Source organism: Chrysochloris asiatica, unplaced genomic scaffold (assembly GCF_000296735.1).
Source record: "Chrysochloris asiatica unplaced genomic scaffold, ChrAsi1.0 scaffold00101, whole genome shotgun sequence".
NCBI lineage: Eukaryota > Metazoa > Chordata > Mammalia > Afrosoricida > Chrysochloridae > Chrysochloris > Chrysochloris asiatica.
In genome coordinates this window covers 10,870,671-10,893,685 of record NW_006408619.1, presented here as the reverse complement: position 1 = coordinate 10,893,685, position 23,015 = coordinate 10,870,671, and the positions used below count along the sequence as shown (strand labels likewise).

Here is a 23,015-nt window from a genome sequence, read left to right as displayed (position 1 = left end):
TCTGCTCTGTCCCTCGGGGTTCTGGGAGTCAGAGTTGACTTGTGGACAGTAGGTTTGCTTTGGGGTTTGGTTTTGTGCTTCATTCCATCTGTTATCTGAAGCCATCTATTTAGGCTCACTTTTATAACTACTAAAAAGACATTCTTCAGAATTTCATTTAGTGAATCTGTTGGTGGCAAACTTGATTTTTGATAGTCTGAAATTTTTTTTTTTTGTAACAGCTTTTCTGAGATATAATCAACATATCATACCATTAGCCCATTAAAAGTACAAATTTCAATGACTTGCATATACAGAGTTGTTCATCCATCACCAGTCAGTTTGAGCACATTTTCATGGGCCCAGAGGAGAAGCTACATGCCCCTTAGACAAATTGGTTCTGATTCATAGTGCCCCTGTATTGGGTTTTTAAGGAGCAACTAGTGGGTTTGAACCACCAACCTTGCAGTTAGCAGTCCAGTGATTATCCTCCAACACTACACCTCTGTCTCGATAGATTTCCCTATTCTGGATATTTTATACAAATTGTTGTTGTTTTGACAAAGGGCTCAAATAGAACAGTTGTGAGGATGGCGAAGGACCCGGTGGTGTTTCATTCTGTAGTACATGGGGTCGCTATTAATTGGAACTGAGTGAATGGCACCTAACAACAACATTAAAAGTAACAACGATTTAAATAACATAGTACTCATCTTTTTTAAAACAAAAAAAAAGCACCTAGTCTCTAGAATACTTAATATGAGAGAGCTAACAAAATTTGGAAAGGAATCAGTATTTAACAAATGTTCTTAGAAATCAGTATGCAATATATTCTGGATCAAGGGTTGGCAAACCACAATTCAGATGGCAAATCTGTCCTATTTTTGTTGGGAAAAAGTCATACCCATTTGTTCACACATTGTCTATGGGTACTTTCCCACCAAATTGTATGATTCCATTTGTATAAAATTTGGTGGAAAAGTAAGAATCCATTTGCATAAAGGAGTCTTTGTGTGGTGCTGTGGGTTAATGCACTGGACTGCAATTTGGTTTGAAATGCAAGGTCAGCAGTTCAATATTACCAGCTGCTCCTCAGAAATCCTATACAGGGTCACTATGAGTCAGCACTGATGTCCTTCTCCAGGGACTGGTACCTCCTGGTAACATTTCTATCATCAAGGCCATGTTGTCCAACTACTGATCCCTCCTGTTTATTTCTAACCTTCACATTCCAATCACCAGGAATTATTAATGCATCTTGATTGCATGTTTGATCAATTTCAAACGGTGGTTGTTGTTGTTGTTAAGTGCCATAGAGTCGGTTCCGACCCATAGTGACCCTGTATAGGGTTTCCGAGGGGCAGCTGGTGAGCTTGAACCACCTACCTTGCAGTTGAATTCTTTAATTTCTTCATCATTGCCTTTAGTGGTTGGTATGTATGGATATTATCCTATTACAGCATTGTACTTCAAGGTAGATCTTGAAACGTTCCTTTTAACAATGAATACAATGCCATTCCTCATGTATTTGTCTTTCCTTGCATAGTAATTGTCTGATTGTCTGATTCATCAATACCAGTCTGCTTCAGCTCACTAATGTCTAGAATATATTGATCTTTACGGGCTCCATTTCATTTTTGGCAACTTCCAGTTTTCCTCAATTCGTATTTCATACATTCCACATCCCAGTTATTAATGGATGTTTACAGTTGATTCTTCTCATTTTCGGCTATGCCCTATCAACAAATGAAGGAGGCAGCTTTTCCCTAGTCGTATTTCGAGTTCCTTCCAACGTGAGGGGCTCATCTTCCGGCATTATGTTTGACAGTGTTCCACTGCTGTTCATAAGGTTTTCACTAGCTAACCTTTCTGAAGTAGTTATGTTTTAGTTTAGAAGCTCTATTGAAACTTGTCTACTATTGGTGACCGTGAAGTGTTTGATATACCAGTGGCATAGCAACATGGAAGACATATTGATAGGCAAGTGTTTCTAATGCTAATTCCTATCCCAGTGTTATTTAGTATTCTTGAATTTTGTTGTTGTTGTTAAGTGCCTTCAAGTCAACCCATAGTGACCCTCTGTAGGGTTTCCGAGGAGCAGCTGTCGAGCTTGAACTGTCAACCTTGCAGTTCAAATGGCTTTGCCATTTGGCACATTAGCCCACAGTGCCATACCAGGACTCCATTCTTGAATTTTAGAAGCATTTTTATTGAGTTTTGTGAATATTCTTGTGGTATTTTAATTGAAATATGTAAAACCCATAAATTAATTTATGAAGAACTGTTGTCTTTATGATACTTAACACTTTTTGTCTAAGAATATGAAATATTTCTTTATTTGTTCAAATCTTGATTTCTCCTAGTATTGTGCGGTCATTTTCTTCACACCAGTCATATATGTCCTTGTTAGGCTAATTGATAGTTGCTTAATATTTTCCATAGCTATTGTTAATTGAGTACCTTTTTAAATTATATTTTCTAGTTAGTTATTACTATTACATGAGAATGCTTTTGACTTTTGTGAATTTATATTTATTTCTTCGCCATTTTACTGAAGTTTAAATTATCCATTGTTATGGCTGATTGTTTTTTGGGTAGTGTTGGTATATAATCATGTTGTCTACATGTAATGATATTCTTGTCTCTTCTGGTGCTTTTCTTTGCTCAGTATTTTTACATTGGCAAAAGAGTGCGGCAGGATAGTGGCAGTAAGAGAAGACTCTCAATTTTCTCCTGTTTTGAATGGATTTTCCATTACTGTAGATAACAAGATATTATATTGGTTTTTGATTGTAAGTAAGCCTAATTCTGGAATGCTGATGTAGAGCTGTATGACAAGCACTGGACTGCTAACTACAAGGTCTGTAATTCAAACTCATCAGTCGCTCCTTGGAAACCCTATGTAGGGTCGTTATGAATTAGAATCGACTCGAAGGTACTTAATAATAGTAAGCCTAATTCTGTGTTGTTGTTGTGAAGTGCCATCGGGTCCATTCCAACTCATAACAACCCTGCGTAGGGTTTCCAAGGAGCAGCTGGTGGGTTTGAACCGCTGACCTTGTGTTTCACAGTCTGGTGCTTGTATTATTAGCATTTTGTTGTTGTTGTTGTTAAGTGCTATCGAGTCGGTTCTGACTCATAGCAACCCTGTATAGGGTTTCTGAGGAGCGGCTGGTGAGCTTGAACCTCCAGTCTTGTGGTTCAAACAGATTTGCATTCCAGTGCATTAACCCACAGAGCCACACCAGGACTCCATTATTAGCATTAGCTGAGCTTTATCAGATGTCTTTAAAAGTGAACTGATGATAATGCTACATGATTTGTGTATGTGAATCATGAAGTTCAAGAGCAAGCAAAATTAGCCTGTGTTGATACAAGTCAGTAGTTGTTACAACTTGGGGAGCTGGGTGAGGGGTGAGGTCGAATCCTAACTTGGAAGAGGCACAGGGAGCCTGGTGTTTATACTGTTACTGACACAGTGCACTTAAAATTAGTGCCCTTTACTATGTATATGCTGTACCTCAATAGAAAGGAATTTTAAATATCTATTGATGTAGTCCTGGTGTGCTGTAGGATCAACACTGGACTAAAGTGGCAGCATCAATGAGCTTGAGCGTGGCAACAATTGTGAGGTTGGCCCAGGACCAGGCGGTGTTCTGTTTGGTTGTGCATAGGGTCGCTATGAGTCGGTACTGACATGATGGCACCTAACAACAACATCAACTAACCACAAGTTTGGTGGTTCAGGCCCATTGGCCACACCTTGGAAACTCTAGCTAATCTGTGTGGAACAGACTCAAGGGCACTGAACAACACAACATTGATGTGATCTATCACCAAGGCCATATTTTCCAACTACTCACTCTTCATCTTTGTTTCTGATCTTCACATCCCATTCACCAGTAATTATCCATACTGATTGCAGGTTTGATCAATTTCAGTCTGAAGAAGTTGGTTTTGTCCCACTTAGACGGTTCCGACTCATAGTGATCCTGTGGAGTGTTTCTAAGGCTGTAAATCTTTGCAGGACCAGAAAATCTCAGCTTTCTCCCATGGAGTAACCGGTAGATTCGAACTGCTGACCTTAAGGCTAGCAACCCAGTTTGTGTAATCCACTATGCTACCAGGGCTCCTTGAAGAGGTTAGTTCAATTCTTCAGTCCATCACTGGCTTTAGCAGATGATGCATAAATTTGAATAATAGTGATACTAACTGGTCTTCCTTGTAGGTATGGATATTGTCCTATCACAGTGTTTATTTCAAAATACATCTTTGGTTTTACTTTGGTGTTTTTTAAACTTTTTATTGTGAATTGATCAAGGTTTACAGAGCAGATCATCAGTTTGCATACAACAAATCATATACTTTACTTTGTTGTTGTTAAGTGCCATTGAGCCCGTTCAGATTCATAGCAGCACTGTATAGGATTTCCTAGGAGTAAGTGATGGGTTTGAACTGCCAACCTTGTGGTTTGAAGTCCAGTGCTGAGCCCAGTCCTCTCCATGTGCCAAGAGTTAACAGTATTTACCTCTGTTCACTTTAACTATTGCATTCCTCTGAGTCTCATGCTACCTTCATCTTTCCTCTGCTAACCTCCCTCTTGTTGTATATTACCTGCCCTGTCACCCATGTTAACATGTGTCTGTCCTCTAGCCCACGAATCATTTTCCCTCCACAAACACCCCACATAACCATCCTAGATTGTTTCTTTTTATCAAGAAAAACTTTTTTCTTTTTTTTTTTTTTTTTAACATTTTACAACATTGGTCCTCATACAATGTTTGCCCTTTTATGAATGACTAATTTTATTCAACATAACGTCCTCCAGGTTCAACCATGTTGTGAGGTGTTTCCGATTCATCATTATTTTTCAACATTTTGTAGTATTCTGATTTTCAACATTTTGTAGTATTCAATATTATTCTGATAATAAATTTAATCAATTTACATGCATTATAATTATCAGTGGGTATGAATTGGTTGTTGCCATTTTGTGTGTGTGTGCTGCTGGATTCTTTGTTCCACATGATTTTCTGTGTCGAGTTCATTTAGTTGGTAAGTTTTCTTGTCATTTTCATTTCTGTTATGTTATTGTTTACTAAATTGCTCTGAGTTTCCTCTTTTTTTATTTTGATATTTGGTTTCTTTGAGGTTACCCTGTAATTTATTAATTTTTTCCTCTGCTTAAAAGTCTGTTTTATTTTGAAATCTACTTGACTTCTTTGCCATTTGGAAGCTCTGTAAATACAGAATTCCCTCTTTTTTTGCTTTGTAGTTGACTTCATTACACATTGATATTGATAGTTCTGATTCTCTATTTTTAGTCTTGTAGGTCTGTTTTACTTTATATATTTCTATATCTGAATTGATTTATGGGTGGTGTTGTCATATATGGTAATTTCAGGTCCTTGTCTGGTGTTAATTGGTTCTCAGTCCAAAGAACACACTTTAGCATTTTTTGTAAAGTTGGTCTGGTCATTACAAATTCCCTTCATTACTGTTTATCAGGAAATGTCCTAATTTACTGTCGGATTTGAGGGACAACTTCACTGGGTATATGATTCTTGGTTGACAATTTTTTTCTTTCAGAGTTTTGTATATACCATACCATAGTCTTCTTGCCAGCATGGTTTCTGCTGAGAAATCGGAGCTTAGTCTCATTGGTTCTCCTTTGTTGGTAACTTTTCGTTGTTCTCAAACTGCTCTCAGGATGCTTTCCATGTCTTTGATTCTGGCCAGTTTGATATGTTTTGGTGATTTTCTTTTAGGATCTATTCTGTTTGGGATCTGTTCAGCTTCTTGTAAGCTTATCTTCTCGTCTTTCATATTATTAGGGAAGTTTACTTACAACAACTCTTTGACAATATTTCTCTCCCTGTTCTGGAATTCCGATCCCCTGTAAATTATTCCTCTTTATAGTGTCCCACATAACTCACTTAGACTTTGTTTGGATTCTTCCTTCCTTTTTCTGATTGTTTTTCTAGCATATTAGTATTGAGAGATTTGTCTTCAAGCATACTTATCTGGGTTTCCATTGCTTCAAGTCTACTGCTTTGCCCCTTCAGTGTATTGTTCATTTTGAGACCTTAGTATTAATCTTCTGGATTTTTAATTGTAGGTTTTATATTGCTTCCGAACTTGCATTTCTTTTGTCTGTTTGTTCCTATAGTATTTTCCTGAATTCTTGTAAGGTTTTTATTGTGTTCTCCTTGTTTTGCTCGATCTTTCAATGGATCCTTTGGAAGTACCTAATTATCTTTATTTTGAATTCCTCTTTCAGTTCATTCCATTACCTTTTCTTTCTGAGAAATGTTTTCTGTCTCTGCATCTTGATCGTTTGACTCATTCTCTCTTGTTTCTTAGTGTGAGCTAAAATGTTCTCTTGTCTTAAGGGCATTATAAAAGCAAACAGTGCAGTTGTTGGACCCAAAGGGGAGAAATCTCTCGGGGCTGGGGAGCGTTCCTGCAATTCAAGGAACTCACAAGAGGTTGTGGGAAGGGATGTGACAGGGGCGTTTCTGGCCCTAGAAGGAGTTCTATAGGCCCAGGTGTTATCTATATTATGGTCACTCAATCTGGAAGTAGTCCATGGGGTCCCTTGATGGAGCTGGCTTCAGTTTCTGATAGGACAACAGGGCAGCTGGTTAATTGCTGGTCTGGTGGCTCTGTGGGTTTTGTAAGTCTGGAGCCAAGCCCACCTAAATCTAGGGACCAAAGTGGCACACCAAAGCAGCACAGCCGACCCCCATATCATACTGCCATGGCTCCCAACCATGTGGCTGCAAACTTCAAGAACAGGATCTGCACTGGGGGTGCTGGTGGGAGTTAACTACACTTCTGGTCACCAGGGGAGCATGGGGAAAAAGAAGAACTTGCACCTTTTCTGTCACCCATGTTAATCTGCTCTACCAACCTCCCTCTGCAGCTAAAACTGCTCACAAGATGGTGGAGCTGCATCTGGCCAGCTGTTCACCAGGCAGGCTCCCTCTCTTGCCATCCCTTCCCAATCTCTCCTCCCAGCAAGCACCTCATCAACCTCTCTAACCTTTCTTCTGAAATTCAGGTTACCAGAATTTTCATCTGTGTCTGTTTTATTTTGTCTCTCATATCTTTGTTATAGGGGGTCCATGTAGTGTGCCTGCCTAGCCCAGCATCTTGCCAGAAGTCTCTTCAAGATAGATCTTGAATGTTCCTTTGATGATGAATGCCACCCCATTCCTCTTGAATTTGTTATTCATAGTAAACCATATGATTGTCAGTTTCAAAATTACAGTACCTGTCCATTTCAGCCTACTTGTTGTTGTTGTTAGGTGCCATCAAGTCGGTACCAACTCATAATGACCCTGTGCACAACAGAACGAAACACTGCCTGATCGTGGACCAACCTCATAATTGTTGCCACGCTTGAGCCCATTGATGCTGTCACTTTGCCAGTCCATCTCGTTAGGGGTCTTCCTCTTTTTCTCTGACCCTCCACCTTACCAAACATGATATCCTTCTCCAGCGACTGGTCACTCCTGACAATATGTCTGAAGTATGAGAGATGAAGTCTGGCCATCCTGGCCTCCAAGCGCTCTGGCTGTACTTTTTCCACATTTAACCACAGATCTGTTGGTTCTTTTGGCAGCCCATGGCACATTCAATATTTTCCTCCAACACCATAACTCAAATGCATCAGTTCTTCTAAGGTCTTCCTTATTAACTGTCCAGCTTTCGCATGCATATGAGGTTATTGAAAATACTATGGCTTGGGTCAGGCACACCTGACACCTGACATCTTTGCTCTTCAACATTTTAAAAAGATCTTATACAGCAGATTTGCCTAATGCAATGAATTGTTTGATTTCTTGACTGCTGCTTCCATGAATGTTGATGGTTTATCCAAGCAGAATGAAATCCTTGACAACGTCAATCTTTTCTCCGTTAATAAGAATGTTATTTATTGGTCCAGTGGTGAGGATTTGTGTTTTCTTTACATTCAGATGCAATCCATACTGAAGGCTGTGTTCTTTTTAAGTCCTCTTCACTTTCAGAGAGCCAGGTTGTATCATCTGCATATTGCAGGTTGTTAATGAGTCTTCCTCCAATCCTGATGCCACATTTTTTTTCATATAACCCAGCTTCTTGGATTATGTGTTCAGCAGACAGGTTGAATAAGTACAATGAAAGAATACAACCCTGACGCACACCTTTCTTAATTTTAAACCATTCAGTGTTCCCATGTTCTGTTCGAACACTAATACCTATGATACCCATCTTTATCTAAACATGGCCAGGGGCCAACTGTGGAACATACCATCAATTATTCATATGTAAATTCAGGCTGAAGCTGAAAAAAATTAAAACAAGTCCATGAGAGCCAGAATATGACCATGAACATATCCTCCCTGAATTTAGAGACCATATCAAAAACTGATTTGATGCATTAGACACTAGTGACTGAAGACCAGAAGAGCTGTAGGATGACATCAAGAGCATTACATAGGAAGAAAGCAAAAGGTCATTTAATAGACAGCAAAGAACGAAATGATCAAAATGAATGTCAAAAGAGACTGAAACTTGCTTTCCGGCATAGAGATGCTAAAGCGAATGGAAGAATTGAGTAAGTCAAAGAGCTGAACAGAAAAATTTCAAAGCGCAGCTCAAGAAGACAAAGTCAAATATTATAATGAAATGTTCAGAGACCTAAAGTTAGAAAACCAAAAGGGAATATAACACACTCAGAATTTCTCAAGCTGAAAGAAATGGAAAAAAAAAAAAAATAGTTAACCTCAACTTGCAACATTGAAGGATTCCCTGAGTAAAATATTGAATGATTCAGAAAACATCAAAAGAAGATGGAAGGAATACACAGAGTCACTATACCAAAAAGAAATGGTCATTGTTCAACCATGATCAAGCTGCTCGGAAGGTATTAGCGAAACCAAGGCTCCAGGAATTGATGGAAGATAAATAGAAATCTTCCAACAAACTGATATAGCACTGGGACACGCACTCATCGATGCCAAGAAATTTGTAAGACAGTTTACCTGGCCAACGGTCTTGGAAGAGATCCTTATTTGTGCCAATTCCAAAGAGAGGTGACCACCCCAGCAGAATGTGGAAAGTTTCTAAAAATATTCTTAATATCACATGCATATTGAAGATCATTTAAATTTCAACAGTACATCGACAGATGACTGTGAGTTGGAACCGACTCAAAGGCACTTAACAACAATAACACTGCTACCAAAAGCCTCATTTGATGTATTTTGTGTGTGTTTATTCTAACTCTGCATTATCTCTCTCACATACCTTATTTTCACCAATTGATTTATTCATGTTCCAACTCAAGCCATAAATTTTGACTAATCTTACAGTAATCTCAGACATTTTACCAGCGCTGTTTTTAAGAGTTGCACAAAAGGTATGTCAGGCTTCCTGGGTAAGATCAGACCTCTCTCAAAAGCTAACACACCCTTACACTTTGGAATGCACTCACGGACTTGGTCATGCTTACTTAGTCATTTATAGTGAACAGTTTTAAAAGTTTTTCACCATCTCAGAGCACATGTAAACCCTTAAATGCAAATGGGAGTAGAAAGCCTCATTCACCTGTGGAGTGACTGATAGATTCGAACTACTGACATTTCGGTTAACAGCCCAGCTCGTAATCCACTGTGCTACCAAGGATCCTTAGTTAGTGCATTTGTTGTTGTTGTTGTTGAGTGTCGTAAGGTCCAGCGCATTATTCTGCAGTGCCACACCAGGACTCCCAACACCCATTAGCAACCATTGAATTATCTTTCCCTACTTTTATCTTCTCTCTCTCAAAATTAAAGACATCTTATTTAACCAGCCATTCTGAACTTTGTAGTTAGAGGTTCCCTTGCTATCTTTAAAAGCATTTCTTTCCGTTTTCAAAAATGAGCTTTGTGCTAATTAGGTCCCATTGCTCCTCTGCTGGCAGATTATCACTCAGTAAACCTGCGCTCTATCTTTGTTTTCTCAATTCAAGAGTATGGATGTGGTCTGTAGTTTACTTTTTTTCACCCATGAAGCTTTTTGCACTGTTGGCTCAGCTTTTACACTTACCTTTCTATGAAAGAAGTCACGGCATGATGACTTCCTTCATGAGTGACAGATACTTTTAATCATTTTCCAAGTTCTCCTTGCAAGTCTTTTAATCAGTATAATTCAGAGGTTTTATTTTTTCAACTTTTCTGGGCTCTCATCTCTCTTCTTCCCTCGTCTCAGTCTGTCTGCATGTATTTTCTTCTTCTTTAGTGTTGTAGTGGAACTTACTGTAGTTGAATATACACACAGCACAGCATACACCAATTCAGCCCTTTCTCCATGTTCCCTTTAGTGACACTGATGACAGTTGGGTTGGCAGCCATTCTCAGCCTCCTTTTCTGAGTTGTTTCTCCCCCATTAATGTAGACTCACTGCCCCCTAAGGTTTGTTGTTGTTGTTAAGTGCCATCGAGTCTGTTCCAACCCATAGTGATCCTATATGGGGTTTCTGAGGAGCAGCTGGTGAGCTTGAACCACCGACCTTGCAGTTCAAACGGCTTCGCAGTCTGGCGCATTAACTCACAGCGCCACACCAGGACCTAGCTGCATAATCTTTCAAATTGCTGTTGTCAGTTTGATCCCACTGGACAATTTCTTTGTCTTAAACAACTTTATTGATTTATTAATGGGTTATGTAGAGGAGCCACCCTTTTGCCTCAGCACCCACCACATTTTTAGTTTTTATTGCTGTTAAATGCCATCAAGTCAGTTCTGATGCATAGCGACCCTGTAAAGAGTTTCCGAGGAGTAGCTGGTAGGTTTGAACTGCCGACCTTGTGGTTTGCAGTCTGGTGCCACACCAGGACTCCAGTCTTAGTCGCACCATTGAAAGATTTTGAGTACGAAGGAACTCATCTCCAAGCTTTCGAATATTATTCTGACCGGAAAGTGCTACCCAAAGAGAAGTGCAGCTTAAAGTTAGGGAAAGGTGGTACGAGGGTTAAGTATGACCCTATGTAACTATGAATCTGTAACACATATGCCACTACCATTATAAAATAACCAAAGAGTAACACTACAGGGTGGCTTAACGTACATATAAAGTCATGGTGTGAGATAGCTTCGAAATCCTGGCCACTTATTGGAGTACCATGGCTGTTCTTGATCTCAAAATAAATACATTATGGAAATTTTATAAAAGAAAAGGTTACGTAATGATGTTCTGCTCAGTGTCTGAAGGCTGACGGTCTCTAGACCTCTGCCTCTGGCCTCAGTCTAACCAAGTGAGATAGATGTTCTGAGAGCAGTAATCTGACTTCACTCTTTATTATTTATGATGTGAAAGGCTTCCACACAGGACAGGACATTGGAGAGAGCACATTTCCGCAAAAGGACAATACAGGAAGTACCTCAGGACATTTGGGATTGTGGTCTAAAAATATTCTCCACTAAAAAGAACCTGGGCTCCTTGGAGAAGTGGTTGATTCCAAGACTAGGACGGGAAATGTGCCAGATCATCCTGGAATCTCTTTCTATGCCAGCTAGTCAGGAAGCTCTGAAGGAAGAGTGAGTTATGTGTCAAAAAGACAGAAGAACCAACCTGAGCATATTTAAGTCTCGAGGAAGATAACTGTTGAATTGAGACATATCTCATCTGTTTAGTCTGCGTTCATAGTGGTGCGGGAGTGTGGGGAGCAGAGGGGTTGTTAGAAATGAACTCAATATTTTGAAAATTGATAAAAAGAATACAGTATTCTGTCTTTCCTTTGTGAACTCTACTTTTGGGCAGTAAGATAGTAGGTGACATGAGTTGTCTCTTTCTAGAAGCATTTCAGCTAATGAATAAAGAAGGAAACCAGAATTAAAATATCACCATTTTGGGTCATCAACTTCTAGGATGGGAGGGGACTTGTTTTCTAAAACAAGGACAAAACTAATTAACTCAATCATTTCCAAACAAGCAGAAGCAGAGAAGAAATCAAAGGTATTCTATCCTAGGGAAACCATGAGACAGTGGGCTCTGTTCCCCATTGTTGTTGTTAAGTGCTGTAGAGTGGGTTCCAACTCATAATGACCCTGTATAGGGTTTCTGAAGAGCAGCTGGTGAGCTTGAACCGCCAACCTTGCAGTTCAAAACAACTTTGAAGTCCAGTGCTTTAACCTGCAGCACCACACCAGGACTCCTCTGTTCCTCATTGTTGTTGTTGTTATTAGGTGCCATCGAGTCAGTACTGACTCATAGTGACCCTGTGTATAACAGAACGAAACACTGGCCGGTCCTGGGCCAACCTCACAATTGTTGCCACGCTTGAGTCCACCGATGCTGCTACTTTGCCAATCCATCTCGCTGGGAGTCTTCCTCTTTTTCTCTGACCCTCCACCTTACCAAACATGATCTCCTTCTCCAGCGACTTAGCCATCCTGGCCTCCAAGGAGCACTCTGGCTGCACTTCTTCCAACACAGATCTGTTGGGTCTTTTGGCAGCCCATGGCACTTTCAATATTCTCCGCCAGCACCATAACTCAAAGGCATCAATTCTTCAATGGTCTTCTTATTATGTCGTTGTTGTGAAGTGCCGTTGAGTTGGTTCTGGCCCATAGCGACCCTGTATAGGGTTTGCTAGGAGCAGCTGGTGAACTTGAACTGCCGACCTTGCAGTTCAAACGGATTTGCAGTCTGGCACATTAACCCACAGTGTCACACCAGAATTTCTTATAGAGTCCCATAATTCCCCCTCTTTCCAACCCAGTGGTGTAGCAGTCAAAACCTGAGCATTTTAGACCACAGAGAGATCTGACTGCTTTTGGAGTTGCCTTAAAAGCATCATCCCTCCAAAAAACAAAACCAAGTCCACTGCCACTGAGTCAATGCCAGCTCTTTCCAACCCTGTAGGCAGAGTAGAACTCCATAGGGTTTCCACTGTAAATCTCTATGGAAGCAGACAGCTTCATCTTTCTCCCAGAGCGGCTGACAGGTTTAAACTCTCGACCTTTCTGTTAACAGCCCAATGCTGAATCCACTAGTCCACCAAGGCTCCTTGTCATCCCCAGAGAACAGTTATGTTTTGTCCAGACTTGCAGCTCCCTGGGAAATTCCTTTCCTCAGGGAGTTTGATTTTATTCAGTTCAGCTCTGCAGTGGGGCATCCCTTGGGATGTTACCAAAACAATAGCAGAGTAGCAGCTACATCTCTCAGCTGTCTAAGGCTGTGATTGCCGTTGAGGAATTTGAAGGAATCCTGGAGAACTAGATTACCATAGTGAACTGTGAAAAGTCCTGACATTATCTGGGCCTCTAAAAGGCTGTGTGTATGTGCAAAGCTGTGTGTGTAGCCGGGAAGACTGAAGAAAGGAGAAGGCACCAGTTACACAGAGGCCGGCCTCTAGGCCTTCTGCTGCAGGTGAGAGTGTTTAGTTCCAAAGGCATGCATGATTGCACAGATCCCCTTGGCAAAGGGTGGGAGATATATGGCTAGGCATTTAAGGAAATCTACTGACTCATCATTGGTTGTCCACTAAATTTTACTGACCCATGTGTGAACCCCTAGGAAGCCAACCTTAAAAGCAAGAACTCTGGGGTGGGGGAAAAGAGTAGCAGAGAACTCAGAGGCTGCACATTGCCGACGATACAGAATGTATGAAAGCTATTAAACAAATGCAACAAGAAAAATAACAACAAACGAGCAGCAAGAACAATAAACCTCAGGGAGTCGAAGACTCGGATGGCCAACAATACACCTCTACCTTCCTTATTCAGGAGCTCTGGTAGCACAGTGGTTATGAATCGGGCTGAGAACGTCACGGTCAGCAGTTCGAAACTACCAGCTGTTCCGTGGGAGAAAGATGAGGCTTTCTGCTCCCGTAAAGATTTACAGCCTCGGAAACCCTGTACAGGCTTAGGATTCTGTATGTGGCACTGTGGGTTAATGCGCTAGACTGCAAAATCAGTTTGAACCGCAAGGTTGGCAGTTCAAGCTCAGTATCTGTTCCTTGAAAACGCTATACAGGGTCCCTCTGGGTTGGAACCAACTCGTTGGCACTTACCAACAACCACAAGTGGAAACCGACTTGAATGCACCCAAGCAGCAGCAGCATGCAGCATAGATGAAACACGACTGGATAAGTTGGTTTAGAAATCTGGGTGATAGATCTGTCAGGTTCATTATGCCTGTCTTTTTTTTCCCTTTTGGTAATAACTTTATTGAGATATAATTTACATGCCATACAGTTCTCTTATTTAAAGTTGACATTTAAGTGATTTTTAGTATATTCACAGAGTTTTGCTGTTGTCAGCAACCACAATCAATTTTAGTACATTTTCATCATCCCAACAAAAAATACCCATACCCTTTACTAGTCGACATTATCATTTCCCCCATCTCCCTCCTAGCCGGAGAGAACCACTATTCTGCTCTCTGTAAGATTTGCCTATTCTGGGTATTTTATGGGACAGAAACATACAATATGTGATCTTTTGTGACTGACTTCTCCCACTTATATTTTCAAAGGTCATACATATGGTAGCATGTATTAGCACTTCATTCTTTTTGATGGCTGAAGAACATTCCATTGCATGGATATTCCACATTTTTATTCTTCAGTTGATGGGCATTTAGGTTGTTTCTACTTTTGTGTGTTGTGCTGCTTTGCAGTTTATGCGGGTGTTTATGTATTGCATGTGTTTATGTATGGACATGTGCTCTCATTTCTCTTGGGAACATTCCTACTAGTAGAATTGTTAGATTATATGCTATGTCTATGCTTAATATTTTGGGGAGCTGCCAGACTGTTTTCCAAAGTGGTATCATTTCCATTCTCTCCAACGGTGTGTGAGGACTCCAATTTCTTCATTTTCTTGCTATCACTTCTTTTTTTCCATCCTTTTGGTTACAGCCATCACAGTGGTTGTGAAGTGATTTTAAGCCTCTTTTTATGTACTTATGGGTCATTTGGATGTCTTCTTTGCAGAAATGTGTATTTAATTTTTTGTTCATTTTTGGATTGGGTAGTTTGTCTTTTTATTATTGAATAGTCTTTTTGTTGTGAACTGAGTGAAGGTTTACAGAGATCATCAGTTTTACATCTAACTGGTCATATGCTTTGCTTCTTTTCAATGATTGTCGCCCCCTCCATGTGACATCAGCTGTCATATGCTTCCCCGTGATTCTTTTTTACTTTCCTCCTTCTTTCCCAACCTTTCTGAATTTTGCCTTTGGGTGAATGCTGCCCTTTTGATCTTGAATAGTTGAGCATTCTATGATGTGCGTGTTTCACTGGTGGAGGTGTACCCACTCTAGATGTACTTACTACTTGGCTGAAAACTGAGCCACCAGGGTGAGTTCAGTTCCAGACTTGAAGGGTGACCAAGAGTCATAGACCAGATTCCTCCAGTCTCTTTCTGGCCAGTAAGCTGGTTTTTTTTTTTTTTTTTTTTTAATGATTGTATTTTGTTCCACACTTTCTCCCACTCTATCCAGGACCTTCTAATGTGATCCCTTTCAGAAAAGTTAGTGGTGGTAGTGGTAATGTGAGATGCCACCAAGTCCTGTACCATCCTGACAATTATTGTTATGTTTGAGCCCATTGTTACTGCCTCTGTGCCCAGTCCTTCACCAGGGACTGGGCTCTCCCAATAACATGTCTGAAGTATGAGAGACGAAGTTTGCAATCCTGGCTTCTAAGGAGCATCTGGCTGCACATTTTCTAAGACAGATTTGTTGGTTCTTCTGGCAGTTCATGATATTTTAATATACTTCTCCAACACAGAATTCATATGCATCGATTCTTTTACCGTCTTCCATATTCATTGTCCCACTTTCACATGCACATGAGACTATTAAAAGTACCCTGGCTTAGGTCAGTTGCACTGTGGTTCTCAAACTGGTATCTTTGCCCTTTAACACTTTAAAGAGGTCTTTTACAGCAGATTTGCCTAATGCAACACATCAGTTTACTTCTTGACGGCAGCTTCTATGAGTGCTGATTATGGATCCAAGCAAAATGAAGTATTTGACAACTTCAGTCTTTTCTCCGTTTATCATGATGTTATTTATCAGTCCAATTGTGAGGATTTTTGTTTTCTTTACACTGAGATGTAATCCATACTGAAGGGTGTAGTCCTTGATCTCCATCAGTAAGTATTTTAAGTTCTCTACACTTCAGCAAGCAAGGTATGTCATCCATATATTGCAGATTGTTAGTAAGTCTTCCTCTAATCCTGATGCCATGTTCTTCATGTAATCCTGCTTCTTGGATGATTTGCTCAGCATGCAGATTGAGTAGGTATGGTGAATGGCTCCAACCTTGGTGCACACCTTTCCTGATTTTAAACCATGCAGTATTGCTTGGATCTTATTCTAACTACTGCCTCGTGTTCTTTGTACAGTTTCCTCATGAGCACAATGAAATATTCTAGAATAACCATTCTTTGTAATGTTATCCATAGTTTGTTATGATCCACACAATTGAAAGCCTTTGCATATTCAGTAAAACAAGAGTAAACATCTTTCTGCTATTTTCTGCTTTCATCCAAGATCCATCTGATTCCAGCAATGATATCCCTCATTCCACATCATCTTCTGAATCTACTTGAATTTCTAGCAATTCCCTGTCCATATTACTGCTATGACCATTTTTAAACTATTTTCAGAAAGATTTTACTTGCATGTGATATTAATTTCATATGTTTCATGATTTTCACATTCCGTTGGGTTACTGCTCTTTGGAATGAGCACAAATATGGATCCCTTTCAATCAGGTGACCAGGAAGTTGTCTTCCAAATTTCTAGGCACCGATGAGTGAGCCCCTCCAGTACAACATCAAGCTGAAGAAGTTGGTAGAATTCTTCAGTTTCATCATCACTGACTTTAGTGGTTATTATGTAAATTTGAGTAATCGTTGTATTAACTGGTCATCCTTGTAGTCTATGAACATTATCCTATCACAAGCAGCACTGAACTTCAACATAGATCTTGACATGCTTTTTTCAAAGACATAAATATTATAGTTGAAATTATAACCCTTAGATGAAAACAACAGATGAAAAAAGTAGGTATATAAAATTTAGAAATGATGTTGTTAAGTGCCATCAGGTCGATTCCGATTCATAGCGACCCTGTATAGGGTTTCCAAGGTTTTACATCTTTGAGGGAGCAGACCTATAACATTTTTACATATAAATTTTATATGTAAATTTATATAACTTGACAGCAACATCAGTACCGTACTGTCTTGATTACTGTTGCTTTGTGGTATGTTTTGAAATTGGGAATACAAGTTCTTTCTCGATTGAGTTTTCTGAGCCCCTTGGATTTTTATATGAATTTTAGGAATCAGCTTATCAGTTCCTGGAAAAAAAAAAAAAGTTCTCCTCTGTCACATGGGGTTGCAGTAAGGAGTCCTGGTGTGGCGCTCTAGGCTAATGCGTCAGACTGTGAAGTCGTTTGAATTGCGAGGTTGGTGGTTCAAGCTCACCAGCTGCTACTTGGAAACCCTCTATAGGGTTGCTATGGGTCAGAATCATCTTGACAGCACGTAACAACAACAACAACAACAGTAAGCCTTGATAGCGTAGTGGATTACAAGCTGGGCTGCTAACCACAAGGTTAGTTGTTCAAATCTACCAGTTGCTCCGTGAAAGAAAGATGAAACTTTCTGCTTCCATAAAGATTACAGCCTCAGAAAGCCTGTACAGGGTCACTGTGAGTCGGAACCGACCCGGTGGTACACAGCCACCACCAACAATACTAAGCTGTCCATTATCAACAGGCTCGCAGCAGCTCAGCAGTCTACATTCTGGTACACCAAGGTTCTGAAAGATGCTTAGTAAAAGTTTCGTTGAGACTGAAGCTAGAAGCTTAGGATGTACAGTATCATGCTAGTAAACCACTGCTTTCATTGGTGCTGCTGCTTCTCCTGACTTTATCCTTGGACAGAACATTTTGAATACATTCCATTTTCCACCATCTTCCTTCCTGTCCAGCTTCCTCTTCTCCTTCAAGCCCAGCTCAGGCCCCATTTTTCTGCCAGCCCTTTCCTAAGAATCCATTGCACACTGACTCCTTCTCTCAGGTCTTTTGTGTTCATTTTAACTTGGGTGGGAAACCTGGTCATTTTGACATTCAGGAGAGCCTTCTGAAGGTTAGCTAACAGTTGTAAATTCACTCTACCCTATTGACACAATGTCTCTTGTTAATCTGGGCACAACTGGGACAATATCTGTTTGACTCAATCTCCCTTTCCCAATATATACTGTGATTAATACAAAGTACTTAACTCTGTTGTATTTTTCCCTTCACTTTTTAGGATCATGGCTGCTGTCCCTCAAAATAATCTACAGGAGCAACTAGAACGCCATTCAGCCAGAAAACTTAATAATCAATTAAGTCTTTCAAAACCAAAATCTTTGTAAGTAGTTTGGTTGGGTTGCTGTTTTACCGGCAAACTTGCTAATCATACAAGTGTAATGTTTGGTTTAACTCCTTCATCGGACAGATGAAGAAATGAAGCTCAGAGGTTAAATGACTTTCCTGCTTTGCAAATTAATGGCAAAGCATGTTTTTGACAGGGCCAGGTAATAAGTTGTTCTGTACCTTTGCACAGTGACTGGCACATAATATTTGCTCAGTAAATATTTGTTGGATGAGTGAATAGTGTGAATCTTGTTAATTTGGGGAAATGTGTATCTTTAATATTTTAATATCATTGAATACCCTCTCCAAAAATAATTTATAAGGAAGGGACACCTCTCTATTTCTGCCCTCGCCATGCTATTTTCAAACCTCATCTCAAAACATCCAGTAATATTTTATATTATTTATTGTACACGTTCCAGATTCCAGGCACTATTCTGGGGGCTTGACATAAGTCACCATTGATCCTTCTGTCACTAGACTCAGCAGATATCCCTAACTCTGACCTCTGTTATGTGTCTTTCAGAGCTCAGCTTAGCCAGCAATTTCTAACTCTGTTCCCCCATAAAGCTTTCATCAGAGTAGCAAAAGTGCTCAGCTGCTGACCTAAAGGTTGGAGGTTTGAACCCACCCAGAGGCAGAAAAGGAAGAAAGGCTTGACCTCTTTAAAAATATCAGCCGTTGACAATCCTATGGTGCACACATCTATTCTGGCACACTGAGGGTTGTCAGGAGTTAGATTCAACTCTATGGCAATTTTCTTGTTTTTGTTTTTTGTTACCAGCTCGGGAAAGTAATGGGAGTGGCCTGGATAGGCTCACAACTGCTTATAGCCTCGGAGTAGGAAGGATCAAAGCGTAGAAAAGAATTATTAATGTAGGTGACCTTACAGGTTTTGGAAATCAAGAGAGTTGGCTTATCTGATCATTTAATTCGAGTTCTGTTAAAATAGTCTAATTCAGTATTTTCAATTCTTTTTCAGAGGTTTCACTTTTAAAAAGAAAACATCTTCTGATAGTGATATGTCTGGGACTAGTGTGTCAGTAGCAAAAACCCCAAAAACCCCCGTGTTAAGTGACAAAGATGTTAATGTTGCTGAGGCCTTTTCCTTCAGTGAGCCAGCGCCTCTCCCCACAAGTCAACAGACACGGCTCCATAGCTTCGTTCAAATTGCTCCAGCTGTACAACAAACCTCAAGGGGTGGCTCAAAACCACTGGCTTTGTTGCAGACTCCACAGGAAGATGCATGTACTGCCCAAAGCACACCACCAGCTCTGAGGGAATCGCATGATGTTGCTTTCAAGAAATTAGAATTCAGCTCTTCATCAGATTCTTACATTACTACCATCAATGATTGGGATGATCTGGATGACTTTGCCATTTCTAAGAATTCAAAAGCACTTGTTACACCACTCAAAACCCACAACGTAAGAGTAAGCACTGCCCAGAAATCCAGAAAGACTAAGAGAAACATTTTAAAAGCACAGCTTCCAAAAGCAAATACAGGAAAGGCTGACTTGACGTCTTCCTTTACTGAAAGCGAGCAAGTGGATTTGACTAAAGAACTACAGAATGACTCCGAATGGTTAAGTTGCGATGTGATTTGCATAGAGGATGAACCCCTTTCCAAAGGGCTTGTAAATGAAGAGAATCACTCTTTAAAAACTCATTTGGGAGATGAAAGAGGTAAAAAAAAAAAAAAAAAAAAAAGTTCTTTTATCTTCATTTCAGTATGTTGGTTTTATCTGTTAATTGAAAGGTAGGCATTGGAGACAGCAGTGAATATGATACTGATTTGTCCTTAAGGATCGTAGAGTCTCTAGAGATGCTTGGTGAACCATCTGCTGGTCACATTCTTATGGCAGGAGACTGCTAGAAGGAAGGTTTTCTTCTGTGGTGGCTTTTATGTAATCACCAAAGGATTTTGCACTTGGAGAAAATAAGGCCCCTAGGGGTGAAAATGATGAACTTAAAGCTCTATGGCTGGTTAGTGGTAGAACTGTGAAGTCAAACTAAGCCGTTATATTAAGAGTTTTGTTATGGCTGCTGCCTCCTCATATTGATGTATGATGTGATCTAATCATGCTATTAAAGTATTTTGAATTACTTTCAAATTATATTCTGAATAGGTCTTATAGTTATTAGGTGTCTAAAACTTAATAGCTGCAATTGGCTGTATGTGGAAATATCCAATCTTATGAAATAGTTTCTGACTATAAATTATCATTTCTGATCATGTGAATCTCATCAAAGTTACTATTGAGTCAGAGAAGGCTGAAAAGTAATTGAGAGTAAGCAGAATTAGCCCAATCAATTATGTTGCTGATGCTTATGAGAAAATTTAATGAAAAGTAAATCCCATATCAACTGGCATTGAGTCATTGAGCTCTGTAGAATTTCCAGGACTAAAGGAGGCTGCCACATCTTTCTCCTGAAGATCAGCTGGTGGGTTTGAACCCCTAACCTTTTTGGTTAGCAGTCAACACTGTAACCACTACGCCACCAACCAGGGAGCTGCAATATGGCATTGTGTTTTCCAGCGTAGTCTGTGAGAGAGGCACTGAATCTGGTAGACTTGAATAATTAGGAAACGTTTGTGGTAGAGCCAGTTTATCTCCACACACAGCAATGTTTGTGCAATTATGAGACTTGCGTGTTGCACTTTAAACCTTGTGGATCACAATGGTCCTGCCCCATTGTGCATGGGTCGCCTGAAGTCAGGAGCTGACTTGGCAGCGACAATCCTTATCTAAATATGAGTGAAAAGGAAAATGCTAATGTTAAATATAGGTTTTATAACTTAACTGGAGACACTCATGAAAATCGTTAAGCAAATCTTTGGCCTCAATCCACCATTCATTGGGTCTAATCCAATGGACTGAAGGCACATTTATGGAAAAATAAGTAAACATTACTGTGTGAAAGGGAGGACTCATATATAAAGTGATATTATCATTTATAACTTGTCCAAAGCACTCATTCTTAAGTGTTTATTCCCTGTTCTTTCTGTCTCGTTAATTATTAAAATAACCTATATTCATCAACTGCTTTACTTTAGATAACAGTGAAAAGAAGACAAGTTTGGAAGAAACGGAACTACACTCAAATGAGAAACCTCCATGTATTGAACTGAATGAGGATGATTACGATATAGATTTTGTTCCACCTTCTCCAGAAGAAGAAACTTCTGCCTCCTCTTCCTCTTTAAAATGTTTTAGGTAAAATAGATCATTAATAAACATTATTGGTTGTTTCTGGGATAACATAATCTAATTATATAATTTCTAAAGAAATGAATACATTGTGCAAAGTTTATTTTTCATTCAAATGGAAGGAAGCATTAAGAAAAATCCCTATTTATACATTTTGTTTAATAGGTAATACTCTAAAGATGTAAAATCCCATTATGGTTAATTACATGGAACCTCAGTGCAATTTTATATACTTGCTTTTGACATAAGGAATATATTCCTAAAGATATTGGCAAACTCTTAGATATGAAAAGTTCCAAAGCTAATCCATTATTAGGAAAGTGAATTAGTAAGTGAGATATCTTTTTTTATTAAACCCTATAGAGTAGACTTGTCCATTGTATTTGGTATTCACTACATTCTAACAAATTGTTGCTCTGATTGTGGTTAATTGGCACTAATTTCCTTTTTCTAGGTGACTTTTTTGTTTTTGTTTTTAATTGTGGCTAAAATGTGCCCACATTTGGCATAAAGTATGCCAAAACATTTGCCAACACAACAGCTTCCACATTTAGAGTTCATTGACATTGATTATATTTTTCATGGTGTACTTCCATTATCACTATTCTTTTTTTTTTTTTTAGGATTTTAGTATTTTTATTGTGGATTGAGTGAAAGTTTACAGGGCACATCATCAGTTTCACATTCAACAATTCATATAACTTGTTTCATTACATTATACCATCCTCCATATACCATCAGTTAAAAGTATTTCTATCCACTTTAGCTTTTTAAAAAACACACAAACAAAAAAAACCTCTCAAGCATACATAATAATTTACATCTCCAAAGGACACATTCTGCAAGTCTGCTCCTGGCCACCAGTTCTTACTCCTTCTTTTCTTAGTTGATGAATCTAGAGTCCTCAGCCGTGCCCCCTCTCCATGCCCCCATCTCTGCTTCCATCTCTGGCGCTGCTGCTTCTCTGGATAAGGTCCCGCATTCTATTTGTGCGCTTCTTTCTTCATGGTCCTAGGGTCCTCTGTTTCTGGACTGTACCTTTACAAGTGTGACGGTTGCTATTAGTCATGATAACAGTTATTCACTATTGAATCTTACGAATCTTATGCCCATCTCCTTTCACCAGACGCATCTAGACAACATGATAAGCTATTCAGTGGGGACTCTTTCTTTCCCCTCACACTCTTAAACTAAGCTCCCTCTTGAAACCTTGAAAGCCAGTCACTTCGTGCCTTTATTGCCCCCTCATTTTAGATAGCCAGTGTCTAAGTTGCCCATCCTTAATCTACCAGGTGCACAGAGCGAATAGCATTGATACTTGATTTGAAGACTCTTTCCCTCTCTGTTGGTATTTAGAGTAACTACCGCTCTGAGTATAAGGAGCTCTGGTAGCGTAGTGGTTACGAATCGGGCTGCGA

The 23,015-nt window shown here is 39.6% G+C and overlaps 1 protein-coding gene across 2 annotated transcripts in view; it reads left to right on the top strand.

Annotated features, from left to right (window-relative positions):
- The first annotated feature begins 18,282 nt into the window (after positions 1–18,282).
- Positions 18,283–23,015, top strand: part of BLM (Bloom syndrome, RecQ helicase-like) — a 77,164-nt gene continuing 72,431 nt past the window's right edge. For both annotated transcript variants that reach the window (XM_006867149.1, XM_006867148.1), the window contains exons 1-3: positions 18,283–18,380; positions 19,368–20,071; positions 21,444–21,603. In XM_006867149.1, the coding sequence (XP_006867211.1) occupies positions 18,283–18,380; positions 19,368–20,071; positions 21,444–21,603 (962 nt within the window). The remainder of the gene's footprint in view (positions 18,381–19,367; positions 20,072–21,443; positions 21,604–23,015) is intronic.